We start from the raw sequence: 18,007 nt of genomic DNA, 5'->3' as shown, positions 1-18,007 counted from the left end.
GCCTAACACTCATCAGAATTGGCTCAAAGAACTCAATCTCTTTAGAATTGGCTCAAGGAAGGAATGATATACACCCTCAATTGGGTGAAGGTGAAGTAATCCCTCTAACCCTGGAGGAAAATAGGAGGGGAAGGGGATAAAGAGAGAGGGGCAAAAGAAGGAAAGGCAGAGTGGGGGAGGGGACAGACAGCAGCAAATCCCTTTTGAAGAGTGATAGGATGAAAGAAGATAATAGGATAAATATCATAAGGGGAAGGGAATAGGATGGAAGGGAAACAGTTAACATTAGTAATCATAAAAAGGAGAAAAGGGGGGAAAATTGTACAAAAAAAATTTATAGCAACTCTTGGTGGAGGCTAAGAATTGAGAATCAAGGGAATGGCCATCAATTGAAGAATGATGGAAAAAGCTGTGCTATATGACTGTAGTGGAATGGTCTTGTGCTACAGGAAATGACAAACAGGATAATCCCTGAAAAACCTGGAAAGACTCATGAACTTTGATGTATACTACTGGAAACTACTATATCAGCTGCACCACCTGGCTGCCCTAGCTGTAAGTGAGCAGAGCTGGGAGGACACTGTGCATAGTGACAGCAGTACTGTTCAATGAGCAATTGTGAATGACTTAACTACTCTCAGCAGTGCAATGATCCAAGACAATCCCAAGGAACTAATGAGGAAGCTTACTATCCACCTCCATAAAAAGAACTGATAAAAAGAACACTTGTGGATTGTACTTATATAGCTTGGTTTCGATGTTTGGGGGGGGGGGGGGAGGAAAGGGAGGGAGGGAGAAAAATTTGGAACTCTAAATCTTATGAAAATGAATATTGAAAACTACCCTTACATATAACTGGAAAATAAAATAAATGTTTGTTGCTTAAAAAAACCCCACAAATGTTGAAAACTATCTCTAAATGTAACTAGAAAATAATAAAATATTTATATAGGGAAAAAAAAGTATCTGCAACCTCAGATAATACCATGACCCAATCACATTTATGGTTCTTTCCACCCCAAAATGGGATGTAACAGTATTTATTTTTACCTTACATATTAAAGCAGGAGGCTGCCTTAATAGTGCTTAGGTTAAAAAGACAAAAATATGGTGCTTCTGCTTTGTCCTCACTATTACCTTGTCCTCCTTATTGGATATCACAGCCCAAGTGGCCTGTAATGCTTTATTGAGCACAAAATACTGTTCCATAAATATTTCACTGAGTCGTTTGAATGTTACAGGCTGGTATGGCCATATAAGTATTTTCAGCAACCACGTATGATACATAGAAAGTCCTCAGACTGATGGATGCCATTGGAATATGTTGCCCACCTTGTATACATCTTAAGCTGAGATATACAAATAAGCTTACTGAGGTGATGAGGCTACAAGTGTTAGGAAGCCTGCCTCGGCCTCCTGCAAAGTCCTTCACAGCCATGTTATATTAAACTTCCCTGGATACCAGAGATCCTAAAGCCAGTGCTAAACATTATCTCTAAGTAATATGATCTTCATTCTGCAGAGAGGAGGACATTTTTATATTCCCCAAAAGGGAGAATTAACATTTTATTTTAATTGAAGAGTTTAAGTTCTGCCAATATGAACACAAGAGGAAGGTGAGAGCAAAAAGGCAGGCAGAATCTAACTGGGGAAGAAGCAATAAACACTTAAATGAAGCAGGATATTCCCTGGAGCTTAGGTTAAAGGCTGGGTTTCTAGAATGGGTGTATTGTTGTCAGTTGTGCCAAGTAACTACCCTGAGAACACTTGGAAAAGGAAAACAGAGAAAGCAAAGCTATTCCATGGGAATAGAGTACACAGGTCCCAAATATTCCTGGCTTTTCCACCTTCTCCTCTGTTCAGATTCTGACCCAATAACTGAAAGAGGTAATTCTTTCCTAGAAGAATGATAAAAATAGAAGTATGGTGATACTGGTACCCTGACAATTAAAGGCCCAAATGGAACCTGTTTCTAAATTCTCATATTTAAAGATGATCATTTCAATATTTCTTTATCAAAGGAAACAATCAATATCCAATAGGATGCACCTCAACTCTTCAAAATTCTATTTTCCTTTAGCAAATGTTCTTTTGAGGTCAGATGGGAAATTGAGGATTACTCCTTCCTAAATCTGAATTGGTATAGTGCCCATTAAATACCACTATTATCCAATTTCAGTATCACTTGGTACTGAAGACCAATACGGACACATAATAAAATCCATGGCCCTTAAGGAATAAAAGAGACGAGCAATGAACTATCCAAAGATAATGCAAAATGTCTATTTTTGTGCTACTTTTCTTCTTTCTTTCTTGAGGGACAATGGGGGTTAAGTGACTTGCCCAGGGTCACACAGCTATTAAGTGTCAAGTGTCTGAGGCTGGATTGGAACTCAGGTCCTCCTGAATCCAGGGCCAGTGCTTTATCCACTGCGCCACCTAGCTGCCCCCATGCATTAACTTTTGACAAAGATATCAGATATCCTGTAGTATAAAACAAAATCTTTCTGGATAAACCAAAAATGTGCTAGTTTCTGATAATGTTCTTAGAGGTCATCCAGGAAAGGCATCTTTCTGGGAGTATGGATAAAAGGAGAAGAACACCATGATAAGAGAGGATGCTCTTAGTAGCATCATAACAAGTTACCTGGGCTCATCCCAGTTCTGGTCTAAAAGCACTGTTTATTTCAGCACTTCCAGGAGGACATGAGCACTACTACCTTCACCAGTACGGGCCATGGTCGTCATGAATTTTAGTAGCTGAAAAACTTCATCACTGAGGGGCCAGCTTTTTGGTCACGTGCTTTCTGCTTAGCAAAGCATGTTCTTAGGTGACAGACATACATTTTGTTGGGACCCATGCTGTGAAACCTTTCCACTTTTCAGCACCTACCAAAGCTGTTGATAAAGCCTCAGAAGACAGTCTCCTTCATGTCACAATGAGGCATGTAATTGTAATAGAGGATGAGAGAATTACAAGTAAGTAAAGTAAGCCTGAGTGATAAGGAAAAATGATCATTCTCTATCCCCTCCACACCAAATGGGAGCAGAATGAAGTACACTGAATATGACCACAAATAGATCAAAAGAGATGCTTCAACTGCCCATATCCAGAAGCAGGAATCCTTCCACATACCCAATGCAAGGCTTCAGCAAAAAGGCACCAGTGGATTTCCTTAGTCACCCTCAATCAAAAACAAAATGGATGTGGAAATCGCCCAAATACATAGGTTAAAGTAGAATTTTGCAGCCTCTCTCCTTGTCACATAAACAATATTTTTTCCCTCACCAGTCCTCTGGCCAAGTAATATTGTACAAAATGCTTCCAAGTGATTTCTTTTCCAGAATCTCGAAAATACAAGTAGAAAAATCCCATGGCGAAGCCTGCTCCCATGACAGCCAGATTACGGAAATCTTTGTTGTCCCAAGGGAACTCTCCCTGTGGAAGAGAAACCAATGAATTTCACACAAATGAAAAGATTTTCTTAAATTCTAGAGAAGCACAAAAACAGCTTTCCTTTTCTATGGTGCTTTATCACCAGAGATGCCCCCAAACTTCCCATTTTGTAACATACCCAATCCATTTTACTGTTTCCTTCTTTTTAAGTACACAAAAGGTGCGATGTGACTGGTTCAAAAGACTATTCTTATTTGGAGGGAAACTCTTAGCCAGTGCCTCTGGAAATATATCAACAATTAGGAATTCCATCAGAAAACCCTGATTTTAGAATTGGAAGTTTGTATACAGGTTCCATCATACCTGGATGTTTTTATTTGTTTGTTTGTTTGGTTTTTTTTAATGAGGCGATTGGGATTAAGTGACTTGCCCAGGGTCACATAGCTAGTAAGTGTTAAGTGTCTGAGGCCTGATTTGAACTCAGGTACTCCTGAATCCAGGGCTGGTGCTTTATCCACTGTGCCACTTAGCTGCCCCCTATGGAAGCTCTTTGAGAATACTCTTTTTTTTGTGAGGCAATGAGGATTAAGTGACTTGCCCAGGGTCACACAGCTAGTAAGTGTCAAGTGTCTGAGGCCAGATTTGAACTCAGGTCCTCTAGAATCCAGGGCCAGTGCTTTATCCACTGTGCCACTTAGCTGCCCCCTGTGGAAGCCCTTTGAACAAGGCATATAATTACTAGTGCAGCAAACCTAAAAGAGATTTAGGAATTAGACTGTCCAAAGTTTTGAATTCTATAGTTGTCACTGAGCCAATAGAGGGGACAGCACATAGTTGGGTTTGGATTGATTTGGTGTGCATCTGGGCAACTCCACACACCTTCTGTATCCGTGCCCACATGCAAAGTCATCCTTCTTGCCCTCCTCTCTTGCCGCCATTTCCTCCGAGTCCATGGTTCTTTGGTTCATCAGCATCTAGAAGAAAACAAAGTTTGGCTTGAGGAAATCAGCAAATGACTTCCAGGAATAGTAATTCTATTCAGAAACTGGTAGATGTAGTGGGAGGGGGGGGAGAGAGAGAAAACAAGGCTCAAAAAAAATGCCAAAGGTTGAACAGAAAATTCAACTTCTCGTTAGAATTGTAATGAGAACTAAGGTAGAGCAAGTTAGTAAGAGACTAACAGGATTTAATCCCTCCACTACCCTGATGGGGTGGATTACTGAAAATTAATGGTGGGTGCATGGAAACTGATGGATAAATAAAATATCTGAAGCCTCCTTGAAAGGGACAAAAGAGCAAAACAAACCTAACACACTCTAGAAGATCGCTCACTTGACTGACCTCTACCCTGATCATCTAGCAGTAAGGAGTGATTCAACAGAGTCCAAGAAGCAGGATCCACCAGATGTCACAGAAACAGCCTGTATCTGTTTGTACTATACAAAGTCCTTCTCCTTTGCTCTTCTCTTGCTACCCTCAAGAAAACATCTTTCACTAGTGCTACCCTTGTCCTGATTCTGTGTCTTAAGTAAGAGTTAAATGTTGAGCAGCAGCTTCAGATGCCTCTGTCAGGTCTACCTGCTGGTCAGTTTCCAGGGTGCCTTCAGGCCTGAAGAGGAAGGACCTGTACTAGCATCAAAGGGAGGTCCTTGATGATCAGGAGTCCTATATTCATGCCAATAACTGCAGGTCACAAACCCTACGGTACCAGGAGCTACTGCAGACTTTGGCTGGTGTAGATGCTGTCCTGAACACTGGGGTGCATCCTGGTGCTGCTCTGTTCCCACATCTCAGTGTTGACGCTTCTCTTTTACAGATTCATGGAACTATATTTTGTCATTTCTTCTAATCAAAGACTATAGGATCTCTTCTCTCGGATATGGAGATTGCTACAGTTATTCAAATTTTTGTAACCTGCACATAGCTGTGGTTGAAGTCCTTATGTGGTCCATATTTCCTTCTAAGGGCAAGTTAGGGTTTTAAAAGCTACAGAGCACCGGCCCTGGAGTCAGGAATACCTGAGTTCAAATCCAGCCTCAGACACTTAACACTTTACTAGCTGTGTGACCTTGGGCAAGTCACTTAACCCCAATTGCCTCACTTAAAAAAAAAGCTACAGAAAAATCTTGACCTAAAAAAATAATCTCTGTGCCTCTGTATCAGGATCATTAAAATAATCCACTACGTTCCTCAAGAAAATTCTTTTTCTATGTAGGATAATCATGCTTATTCATGTTTTTATATAAATGAGATAACATTTGTAAAAGTGCTTAGCGTAGTACATAAATGCTAGTTCCTTTCCCTTCCCACCCTCCACCATTTTATCTCAAAACATCATGAAGGAAGAATACCTGAAGCAAGAATAAATTATTAATATCATGCTAATCGAATGATGTTGTATCAGTAAAATTTTAGTCTGCAAGAGAGGCCAAGCACAAAGGACAACCTTCCTGCTTGTCCCAGGAGGCAGAAAACAGTTATGGAATAAAAATGATGGTAGAATTTCTCTGCTATTTACTAATGTCAGTAGCACCCTCAGTGAGCACCGACAAATGTGCACTCTCCTGATATGCTCTCATCCTGAACAAGACTTGAAAACAATAACAAGAAGCAAGTGGAGGAACAGTTTGTAGAGTGTTCAAGAGCACCCAGATGGTCTTATGTAAGTACAAAGTGCAAGGACTTCGATGGATGCTTTATGGAAGAATAAACAGAGGGGAATTCATCTGCCCAAGGATGCCAGTCATGGTGGACAAGGCAGGACTCGAAAGCAGGTCTCCTGGAGTCAGACGCAGCCCAGGTTTCTTTCTACTACACCAGAGCTGCCTTGGTAGGAAAAGGCTGTGGTGAGACGAAATTTGAATGGTCTTGATTGTTCAGCTCTGGAATCTGGATCACAGATGAGGTTCGTGCATATCTGACTGTGCTACAGAATGTAACTTAGTAGCCTATTCCAAGGCTTAAGATGAGAACAGGACTGCTAACAGAACAAAACATAGGAATGAGGTGATGGACTCAGACAACTGGAGATTATGGGCAGGGTGCAGAGAAGGTTAACAAAGAGAAGCTGGCATCCCATCAGAACCTGTTTTCATTGGCATGTGATCAGCAGGTCATCCTAAATGATCAAACTCAGAATTCTTTCATTTAAAAAAGGCTTAGATGCAAACCGTGGCAGTCTGGAGGCTCCTTTACCTTTCTTCGGAGGTGCCGACTCTTCTTTGCCTGTGCTTCTTCCGCTTCTCTTAAAATACTTCTCAAAGCCTTAGAGACAAAATGATCAGTTTCCAGGCCTTAAATGTTATCAATTACACAAGCTTCAAAAGTCCTTATGTAACATCAACTCAGGAGAAAGAAACAGGGATAGAGCCTGGACCTTTCCCATTCTTTCCCCACTGACTTGCTAGAATTATCATTTATACCCACATTTCCTGGCACACAGGATGCCAGCTGCTGATCTCAGGATAACAAATCCCAGTGGGAAGGGCACAGCCGCTCTCTAGCCTGTGGGTTCTGTAGCATGCTTTCTGGTGTCCTGTCACTTACTTTACACAACCCAAGACCTGCCAGCCACCCTGCTGTTACTTCTGCCAAAAATGAATCTATTTTCCAGCTTTGGTTTCTTTGTGTGTGTGTGTGTGGGGGGGGCAATGGGGGTTAAGTGACTTGCCCAGGGTCACACAGCTAGTAAGTGTCAAGTGTCTGAGGCCGGATTTGAACTCAGGTCCTCCTGACTCCAAGGCCAGTGCTCTAAGCGCTGTGCCACCTAGCTGCCCCTCAGCTTTGGTTTCTTAATGCAACTTCTCCATGAGTCTCCATGTAACCTCTACTTTGACTTCTTTCCTCAAAGAAACACTCAGTTCTCTGATAAAAGTACACAAGCTTCTGAGCCTATTACTTCAAACAGCCTTGAGAAGACTTATAAGTCAACTTCTTTCTGGAAAAGTCCCGCCCCCGCGAGGCTACAGTGTCATCTACCCCCCCCACACAAGTCCTGTTCAAAAACAGAAGAAAAGTGTGTACCTTTGGGAGCTTTCGAGTACGGCCTTCCCTGCAGAGCCGGCTGCTGAAAGTGGATTCCCTGGAGACACAGAAACATCAGAGCTAATCAGTATCCCGGCCCCAGCGACACATCAGAGCACTCTCTCACTTTGAGGCTTGTGGGTCCCTAAGGGGATAGGGATAGGGGTTGAGGTCTAAACCTACAATCTTGATCCTTCTGCTTACAGAATGTGAAAAAAGTGATTCTGACAGGGAAACAGAAACTAAATTCACCACAGCAATACATGGACCATTTTTATCACCCCTGCCCTTAGCAGCAGAAAAGCTAAATACTGCTTGCTTCAGGCATTCCTGGCTATTGGATTATTACTGTCACAATAATACGCCTTTCTAAGAAAGAGTGAAGCCAAATAGTATGAAAACACCAAAAGGTGTTAGGATTCAGCTTTAGGCAATCTAGCAAATAACTTTTCTTTCCCCCTATGGAGTCAAGGAAAGCAAAAATAGAGGTTGTACAGATTCCACTTATTCTTGCCAGGGAACTTCAACCCAGAAAGAAAAATGCTTGTTTTTATTGCATACTTTAAAACAGTGAGAAGTGTTTTGTATAATATTAAATCCAAGCACAACAGCCATAGAAGCATATGGACAAAGTTACTCCAGGTCAAAAAGTTTAAGACAAGATAGTGGGTATATGTTTTTTCATTTTTTTGCTGGACCTGTGACTTTGATAATCACCGAGGCCCCTAGAGGACAGTAGATATCGAAGGTGAGATTTGAACCGAGGGGCTTCCTAGTATTGAGGCACAGGGTCACAGAGAGAGCTAGCCCAGGAATTAAGATCATCTAGGCCCCAGTTCTACCTGACACACCATCTGGCTGGCAAACACATGTAACCAACTGCTCAGCAAACGTAGAAACTCAGAAAGACTCTAAGTCACAGAATGGTTGTGAATCCATAATATCAGAGGGAGTTTCCTTCCTGCAACTCCCATACCAAAGAAGACACAGGTTAGGACCAACACACACCCACACACACCCACACACACCCCTACTGACATATACCTGTATTGCTCAAGGGTAGGAAAGTTTCTGGTGAATGATACCTACAAAATTTTATATGAAAGTCGTTATATATTGTTTCTCATTAGTCACTAGGTTCCTTCAAATGCCTTCACACTGCATTTGTTCACTTTCTGCAGGGCTCTGGCCACTGCTGGGGCCTGAATTAGGACTGAAGTAAGAATTTAAAAGTAAAGCCAAGTTAAAAAGATGGCTGCCTGTCAATTGGGGAATGGCTGAACAAGTGGTGGTATATCATTGTGATGGAAATACTATTGTACTCTAAGAAATGACGAGCAGGATGCACTTAGAAAAAATCTGGGATGATTTACATGAACTGATGCAAAGTGAAATGAGCAGAGCTAGAAGATCATTACATAGTAACTGTGATATTATACAATGATCAATTGTGAATGACTTCACTATTCTCAGCAATACAATAATCAGAGACAATTCCAAAGGATTGGAGATGAAAAATGTTATCCACTTCCAGAGAAAGAGCTGATGGAGTCTGAAAGCAGCTCAAGGCATACTATTTTTCACTTTATGCTTTTCATGGGTTGGGCTTTTTTTGGTCTGTGTTTTCTTTCACAACATGACTGCTATGGAAATAAGTTCTACACAACTACACATGTATAACCCATATCAAACTACTTGCCTTTTCAAGGAGGCAGGGGGGGAAGAGGGAGGGAGAGAATTTAGAACTCAAAATTTTTTTAAAATTATTAAAAATTGTTTTTTTACATGTAATAGGGGGAAAAGGAAATATTAAAAAAAAAAGAAAAAAGGCAATAGATAGCTAAGAAGAATGCACACATGTGAGTTAAACCTGTAGGAACCCTCTCAGAGACAATCAGACAATTTGCATAAAATAGAACAGGGCAGCCAAGAGCTGCCCCCCAAATCATGGTGTTGTTCAATGATCAAACTACAAAAATTTGTGTAGAAATGAGATTACTAAGCAAAATAACAATAGCCAACACCCAAAGGCTTACCAAGTCTACCTACATTAACTCAGACACCCCACCACAACTCTATAAGGAACAATAGGTCTTTTTTTTTTTTTTTGGGTGAGGCAATTGGGGTTAAGTGACTTGCCCAGCTAGTAAGTATCAAGTGTCTGAGGCCGGATTTGAACTCGGGTCCTCCTGACTTCAGGTCCAGTGCTCTATCCACTGCGCCACCTACCTGCCCCACAATAGGTCTTAATATCTCTTTTTTTTACAGATAAGGAAATGGGAGTCTCAGAGGAAAGCAAGGTGCTTGTGAAGGGTCACAAAGCCAGTGGGCATAAGAGGCAGGGTTCAAACCAAGATCTCCTCCGACTCCAGGCCAGCACTCTCACCATTACTTCATGCTGCTCTATGGGTTTCCCCAATCCAAAAAATAAAATGCCACAGATGTAGCCCACCCACCACAAAATTCAAAACAGAACAAAACCAAACCCACCTTTCCAAAGTAATATCAAACATTTTACAAAAGCGGGGATGGTACTGTAGTGCAGGGGCAAGAAAAGCAGATTTTGTCATCAGAGGCCTAGCTTCAAATGCCAGGTCTAGTACTATCACTGTAACATCCTCTATAGGTCTCAGTTTCCCCCAATGGCAAAATGAAAGAAGGGATCGCATTAGATCATCTCTCATGTCTCTTGCAGTTCTAAATTCTACAATCCTATGAGCTTGGCTCTATACTTCGGCTATTGAAGTGGCAGAGAAAGATGTGCTATGTGTTTGGAGATTGAGAGAAGTAGGGCATTAGAAATGATTACAAGGGGCAGCTAGGTGGCTCTGTGGATAGAGGCTCCGGCCCTGGAGTCAGGAGGACCTGAGTTCAAATCCGGCCTCAGACACTTAACACTTACTAGCTGTGTGGACCCTGGGCAAGTCACTTAACCCCAATTGCCTCACTTAAAAAAAGAAATGATTACAGGGGCAGCTAGGTGGCGCAGTGGATAGAGCACTGGCCCTGAATTCAGGAGGACCTGAGTTCAAATCCGGCCTCAGACACTTGACACTTAACTAGCTGTGTGACCTTAGGCAAGTCACTTAACCCCAATTGCCTCACCAAAAAAAAAAAAAAAGAAAGAAAGAAAATAAATGATTACAGAAGATGACAAGGGGCTCAGTTTAAGGGGCTTCATGTTCAGTTGTCTCACCATCTCTTTTTTTGTAAATAATATTTCATTTTTTCCCAATTACATGTAAAAATAGTTTAACATAAAAAAGAGAAGAAAAAAATTTCATTTCCTAAGTTTTTGAGTTGCAAATGATTTTTCTCCTTCTCTCCCTCTATTCCTCTCCCCCTGCCAATCACGTTAAACATATTTACACATTAGTCATGCTGTAAAAGAAGGAACAGAACAAAAGGGAAAAACCACAAAAAAGAAAGTCTCACCATATTCTCCACATTCTCCACCCCCTCATATTCTCTATACTCTAGCCAATCATCATCCCTCTAGTACATTCTCCCACAGCCCCACTTTGGGCTTTTGTTTACACTACTGTCTACACCAGACATGTTTCCTGATAGTCCAAACTCAATTTTAACCGCAGACCTACCCAGCCTGCAAAGTCCAGCTCAGATGCCAAGAGGCAGCTCAGTGGCACTGAGCCAGAGTCACAAAGACCTGAGTTCAAATCTGACCTGTGCCACTTACTAGCTGTATGACTCTGGGCAGGACACTCTGATTGCCTCAATTTCCTCAATTATAAGATGGTGATAATAATAATAGCACCTCCCTCCCAAGATTGTTGTCAGGATCAAATGAGATAGTAATTGTAAATTACTTAGCTCAGGGTCTGGCACAAAGTACCATATAAAATGTAAGTAGTAGTTATTATTATCAACCCCATAATCCAGTTCCATGATCTCTGACAAGTTCCTTAACTTTTCAGACATCCGTTTTTTTAACTGTCAAATGAGGGACCTGGGCCAGGCAATTTCTAAAAGCACCAGATCACAGGATTTTAGATCGGAAGCACACCTGGAGACCATCTTGTCCATTGACATTTTATTTATTTATTTATAATAATATCAATTTTTATTTAAAGTTTTGAGTTCCAAATGTTATCCTTCCTTCCTCTCCCCCCTCCCCCATGTAATGATTGGAATGACGCCACCTACTGGAGACTTGCTGTGGGAAAGCTCCACCATGAGGAAAATGCCTCAGAGGCATTGTGGCTTTTCCTTGGCGTCAGGAAATGACGTTTGCTCATGGGTGCTGTCTATCAAGGCTACTAGCCAATCAACTTGAGGAGTCTCCTATGGTCTGGGAGGAGACAGGAAGGAGGAAAGGGAGCCTGCGCAGAGAGCGCTGGGGTTTTTGGGCTTCCTGACTTGATGGTGGTGGCGGAGAGGACTTCACAGGAAATTTGAGGAAAGATAGGAATGCCAGGCTGTTAGAATTCTGTTCTCAATCTTTTTCTTTCTATTTTTCAATAAACCCTTAAAAACCTAAACTCGTTTTATCAGTGATTTTTAGTCAGTTTCCCCCAAACTGGGGGAACAAATTAGAATCCACATTTAGAATCTTAAATTACACACCCATGAGATAAGCAGATATAGGTTAGACATGTGCTATTATGTAAAACATCACCATATTGGTCATTTTGTACAAGAAAACCTGGATAAAAGAGAAAAAATGAAAGAGTGAAAAATAGCATGCTTCAGTCTGCGTTAAATCCATATCAGTTCTTTCTTTGGAGGTGGACTGTATGCTTCATCATTAGTCCTTTGGGATCTCTTCGTCGACATCGGACATGAAGAAACTGAGGCTCAAACAAATTAAGTCATTTGCCCCTGGGTGATCTGAATGCAGGCTTTCCAGCATACAGGGAAAAGCTAGGAGCTGGGTTTAAGTGGTGGCTCTGCTTCATGTGGCTCTATGTGTAACCTGGGACAAGTCACCAGGCTTCTCTAGCCTTAGTGTCATCATCTGTAAAATGAGAGGGTCCTGGGGCAGCTAGGTGGCGCAGTGGATAGAGCACGGACCCTGGAGTCAGGAGGACCTGAGTTCAAATCTGACCTCAGACCCTTAACATGTACCAGCTGTATGAACCTGGGCGAGTCACTTAACCCCAATTGCCTCACTAAAAAAAAAAACACTTAAAAAAACACCCCCCCCCCAGAGGGTCCCTGCCAGCTGGAAACCTGTGGTTTAATTATGATTCCAAGTGCTACATTTCTTCCACTGCCCCTCACTCCCTCCAGGGCCTTCCCACTCTAACATCTAAGTACCTTCTCCTGATAGAAACATCACCACCTCAATGTTCCCATCACCCACAAGTATTTCCCTCCCACATTTATGAACTCTCCCTCTCCCTCAGTCTTTGTCCTCACCTCACCATGACCTCCAACCTCTACAACCCTCTTCCTTCCCAGGCCATCACTACACTGGATTTATACTCTCTTCCCTTTCCCAACTTGACTCCTTGGTGAACCAGTTCAACTCTACAATGATATCTTCTCTCAAATGTTTTGTTATCTTTTTTTATTAAAGATCTTTCCCTGTCAAGACTTTGATTCCTCCCACCATCCACTGCCTTCCCTTTTACTACATCCCTCCTTTTCCTCATTTCACATCACTCAGATGCTTCCTGCCACTTCCTTCCTCAAACCATCTCACATGAAGCTGCCCTTCTTCCCACGGCAATCTCCTCCAGAAGCACAAATGATCCCATTCCATTCTGGTTTTGTCAGCTTTAATCATCCCCTGTCTGTCTGCTTCCCTACTGTCTACAAACATGCCTATGTGCAAAACACCACCTCTCACCTTATTTTTTTGGCGAGGCAATTGGGGGTTAAGTGACTTGCCCAGGGTCACACAGCTAGTAAGTGTTAAGTGTCTGAGGCCGGATTTGAACTCAGGTCCTCCTGAATCCAGGGCTGGTGCTCTATCCACTGCACCACCTAGCTGCCCCTGTAGCTCTTTTTGAGGTAGGAAAGATTGGTAATCTGAGGAGATGCCCATAAATTGGTAGAATGCCTGAACAAGTTATGCTCTATAAATATAATGGAATATTTTTGTTCTGTAAGAAAAGATGAATGGGGAGGTTTCAGAGAAATAAACTGATGCAGAGTAAAATGAACAAAACCAGGAAAGTGATTTATACAATGACAACAATAAGTTAAAGACAGTGTCCCACCTCCTGCAAGAAGTCTTTCCCTGTTCCCCTTCTCTGAGATTATAATTTACCATGTATATATCCTATTTGCACATAGTTGTTTGCACAATCTTTCCCATTAAACAGTGAACTTCTTGAAAGCCTGGAGCATTTTTTTTTTGCCTTTCTTCACACCAGTGCTTAGCATGGTATGGGACACATAGCAGGCGCTTATTAATACTGGATGCCTTTCATGGCTGAGGTGTTGCAGGTGAACGAGAATGGAAAGAGATGGGAAAAGCGGTGTGTAAGAAGATAATTCATTTCGTATGGCTGCTGCCCAATCAGCAGAAACGCTAGCTCTTTCATGACGTTCATCTCTTCCCCAGAATGAACTGGGTCACCTTCCCTTTCTGCGCTCGTTTCGGGTTGGAAGACTGCTGACATCGCTTCCACCTAACATTCTTTATTTCTGTGAAATTTTCCATACTCTTATGCTCTCTTTCTACCTCCGACAGTGCCGCCTTATCTTAACTTAGAGCACACTCTGCACTCCTGCGCACTTGGTCACTCGATTAAAGGTAAAAAATGTATCCGCTTTACAAAGTTCAGCCAAATTGTAATGACTGGGCCGCGTGTGTGTCACATCCTCCCTACCAGACTTGGACGCCCTTGGGAGCAGAGACCTCACTTATTTCATTCACTCTGACTCCGGGCGCTTAGCATAGTGCTCAGCACTGAGATAAGCGAATACACACGCACAGAGTGGGGGGAGGACGTGTGGGGGGGTCAATGCCAGTCAATCGGTAGCTAGGCGCCTACTAAGTGTCAAACCCTGGGGATACACAGAAAAGCAGAGGTCCCCATCTCAAGCTTACAGCCTGACTGGGGAACAGAGCAAGCAAATGACTATATGCAAATGAGATATTCAAATGAGGGAGATAAGGCTGCCACATGACGGCTCCGTAAAGGAGGGTCGCGTGAGCACCACTCCAGGCAGGGAGGAGCTGGAGGGGATCAGCTCTAAGGTCCCTTCCAGGTCCAGATCTCCAAACTAAACGCCCGGCCAAGAGCAGTTAAGCGGCGGCCAGGTTGCCAGGCTGTCACGGAGCGTCAGGAGCCCGCCCCTCTCTCCGCGACCCCTCCAGCATCCCCTGCGCATCCGGCGCGTCCTGGTGGCGTCATCCAGGCGCTGAGGTGAGAAACACCGCCCTCGGCACCGGCCGGAAACAGGCCGGCGCCGGCTCCCCCGCTCACCTGCCGGGTGGTTTCCAGAACCCTCAGGCCCACTCTGGCCGTGCTGTGATCCCCGGCGCCCCAGCCACATCGCCATAGCGCGGCCAGCGGCAAAGCCGCCGTCCGGCTCCCCACCGCCGCCAGCAGCCTGTGCGACATGCCCCACCCCCTGACCTCGCGCAGCCCGGGCACACACGCGCCGGCGCAGGAGCAAAGCGGTCATAGTCGCGCCACACCCCCTGACGGCCCCTCACGGCTCATGCGTAGTGAGTCCGCAAGGCCCCCCAGTTTAGGTGTCTACGGCGGAACCTGTTTTTGAAAGAAAGCCAGGAAATAGACGCGGCGTTCGGCTCCGGCGCGCGGCGTGACAAGGCCAGCAGTCTTCCGTGCCGCCGCCCCTCCTCCCCGGATGCGCACCCATCATTTGGTGATGCCGAGCGCAGGCATCGTCAGAGACACCTACTTCCGGGGTCTTCCCATTCAATCTAAGTTTTCCGCCCCGCCTTTGGTCCAGGCCCGGAACTATTACGGGCATCCCTCCCCTTTCATCTAGGATTCTGGAACTTAATCGTGACAGAACGAATCAAAGCGGAGAACCCCTTTGCCCTTTCTCTAGCCTCCTTCCCACTGAACGGGATTTTTAGTTCCCCCTTGGCTCGCAGCAACCCCCCCCCCAAAAAAAAAACTACACACACACACACACACACACACACACAATCAATTTCTGCTCCTGCAGCAGGGCTGAGCAGAGAATTGAGCCCTCCGAGAGTGCCCCAGGCCGGGGAATGAGCAAAGCTGGGGCCTGGGGCCTGTTGGTGACCTAAAATCCTCACCCCAATCAGGGCCGCGACCTCGGTGGGCCCTCTCCCGCCCCGTCCTGTACCTAGGGCTGGGGTGTGAGCCCAACAGAGGAAGGAGCCCAAGCAGAACCAACAGAGTATTGGGATTTTAATTAGACTTTGGAAGTGAAAAATGCCAGGGAAAAGGCCTCTAAATGTAACCAGCATCAGATACGCCAAAAGGGAGCGCAAAGCAATCACTCTAGACGTGAAGCTGGAAGTGCTGAGGAGGTTTGAAGAGGGTGAGAAGCTCAGTCAAATTGCGAAAGCATTAGGGCTGGCCATCTCCACTGTGGCCACAATTCGAGACAATAAAGAGAAAATAAAAGCGAGCTCGGAAGTTGCTTCGCCTTTAAGGGTCACTCAGCTGACCAGAAATCGAAGCGCGGTGATGGAAAACATGGAGCGCTTGTTAAGCTTGTGGATCGAGGATCAGAACCGGAGGAATGCACCACTGAGCACGATGATCATTCAAGAAAAGGCAAAAAGTCTGTTTGATGATTTGCAGCGAGAACAAGGCGAAAGCTCGCAAATGGAAACGTTTAGTGCCAGTAGAGGGTGGTTTGTGAGGTTTAAGGAAAGGCATGGTTTGCCCAGCATCAAGGTGAGTAATGAAGCTGCCAGCACAGCTGCAGCTGGTGAGCTGAAGTATTCAGAAGTGCTAAAAAGCATCATCCAAAAGGGTGGGTACACACCTCACCACGTTTTTAACATTGGAGAGACAGGACTTTATTGGAAGCGTATGCCTGAAAACACATTTATTTCTATGGAAGAGAATGCTGCCCCAGGGTTTAGATCAGCCAAAGATCGCCTGATGCTGCTTCTAGGAAGCAATGCTGCGGGTGACTTTAAGTTGAAGCCATTACTGGTGTATCATTCTGAAAACCCCAAGGCTATGAAGGGCTACTCTAAGCCAAATCTTCCTGTGATTTGGCGTTCCAACAAAAAGGCCTGGGTAACAAGGAGTATCTTTCATGAATGGTTTACATACTTTTTTTGCCCTGCTGTTGAAAAGTACTGTGCCCAAAATAATCTTGCCAACAAAGCATTACTCATCCTAGAAAATTCCCCTTGTCACCCTGTAAATTTAAGCGATCTGGCTGATAATGTAAGAGTAGAATACCTCATTGAAAACAAATCTGACCCCATCCAACCCATGGGTCAAGGTGTAATCTCCACCTTCAAGGCTCATTATCTGAAGAAGACTTTTCAACATCTCATAGGAGGAACTGATAGAGATGATACGGTTACAATTAGGGAATTTTGGAAAAACTACAACATTATGAATGCTGTGGACAACATTGCTGAAGCATGGGATGAACTTGAACCATCGCTGATGAATAGTGTGTGGAAGAAGATGTGGCCTGAGTGTGTGCATGTTCATGATGTTTCTCAAATAGAAACTATTACACAGATTCAGCAAGACATTGTGGCCCTTGCAAATGACATAGGCTTTGGAGAACTTGTAGAAGCAGATGTAGGCCAGTTGTTACAGTCCCATGATGAAGACCTGTCCAATGAGGAACTTATGCAATTAGAACAAGAGCGAGCTGCAGAAGAGAAAGAAGAGAATGAAGATGCTTCACCCATCCTCCGACAACTGACCACAAAAGAACTGTCTGAAGCCTTTTCCCATTTTGAGGCAGGCATGCAAATTCTTGCAAATAATGATCCCAATAGTGAAAGGAAATTTAAAGTTTCAAGAGGAGTCAATAATACAATTAGCTGTTATCGAGAGCTGTACAATGAAAAGAAACGCAGGTCAAAGCAACTATTGTAGGATGCTTTTTGGAGGTGGAAATTTTCTTAGTAAAGTGATCAAGAAAAATAGCAAGAAGAAAGCTATTCATGATATAGAAAAGGATTATAATGTCTTCCCATTTCCTTCCCATGACTTGATGTCTCACTTTGCAGAGCAAGTCGGAGTTTATTTTTAGTTGGTGTTTTCATTTTCTGACTTATAAATATTAAATTTTAATTTTTAAAATTCCCCTTAAATTTGTGTTATTAAAAGACGAGGAGTTGCACCTAACACACTAAAGATAGTGTTTGAGTTGGAGCAGTTATGCTTAAAGATTTTAGAAATCAGCAGCCCATAAGCCTTTTTCTTCGTGTTGTATGTGCCTTGAGGTGTGGAAGGGTGTAAACAATTTCTACTCCCAAGGAAGGTTTTATTCAAATGTAGGGGATTGGTCCTAATGGACTCATGTTTAACCATTGTTTAGGTGCAAACGCATGGACAGATCTTCAGAGTGATTTGCTGTATCTAGCCAAGCAGTGGCTGTAGTTTAAGCTCCATGAATTGGACTGAATCACCTTCATATCTACTTCAGCTGCACAAAGACCTAGGCCAGGGCTGCTGAGATTTC

At 43.5% G+C, this 18,007-nt stretch overlaps 2 protein-coding genes across 3 annotated transcripts in view; one reads left to right on the top strand and one right to left on the bottom strand.

Annotated features, from left to right (window-relative positions):
- Positions 1–14,967, bottom strand: part of LOC122740026 (AFG3-like protein 1) — a 40,673-nt gene extending 25,706 nt beyond the window's left edge. Inside the window, exons 1-5 of one of the 2 annotated variants that reach the window (XM_043981798.1) lie at positions 14,821–14,967; positions 7,421–7,478; positions 6,593–6,661; positions 4,277–4,371; positions 3,290–3,439 (exon numbers count right to left, since the gene is read on the bottom strand). In XM_043981798.1, coding sequence (XP_043837733.1) covers positions 3,290–3,439; positions 4,277–4,297 — 171 coding nt within the window. In that variant the 5' untranslated portion in view covers positions 4,298–4,371; positions 6,593–6,661; positions 7,421–7,478; positions 14,821–14,967. The remainder of the gene's footprint in view (positions 1–3,289; positions 3,440–4,276; positions 4,372–6,592; positions 6,662–7,420; positions 7,479–14,820) is intronic. The other variant, XM_043981799.1, reaches the window with a different exon arrangement.
- Positions 14,968–15,771: 804 nt separating this feature from the next.
- On the top strand, positions 15,772–17,418 carry LOC122739470 (CENPB DNA-binding domain-containing protein 1). The gene has a single exon (XM_043981201.1). It carries the CDS (start codon positions 15,772–15,774, stop codon positions 17,416–17,418), a length of 1,647 nt encoding a protein of 548 aa, XP_043837136.1.
- The last annotated feature ends 589 nt before the right edge of the window (positions 17,419–18,007 follow it).

This window comes from Dromiciops gliroides, chromosome 2 (assembly GCF_019393635.1).
Source record: "Dromiciops gliroides isolate mDroGli1 chromosome 2, mDroGli1.pri, whole genome shotgun sequence".
Taxonomy (NCBI): Eukaryota; Metazoa; Chordata; class Mammalia; order Microbiotheria; family Microbiotheriidae; genus Dromiciops; species Dromiciops gliroides.
Note: the sequence above shows the minus strand (reverse complement) of the source record. Positions and strands in the feature narration are given on the sequence as shown.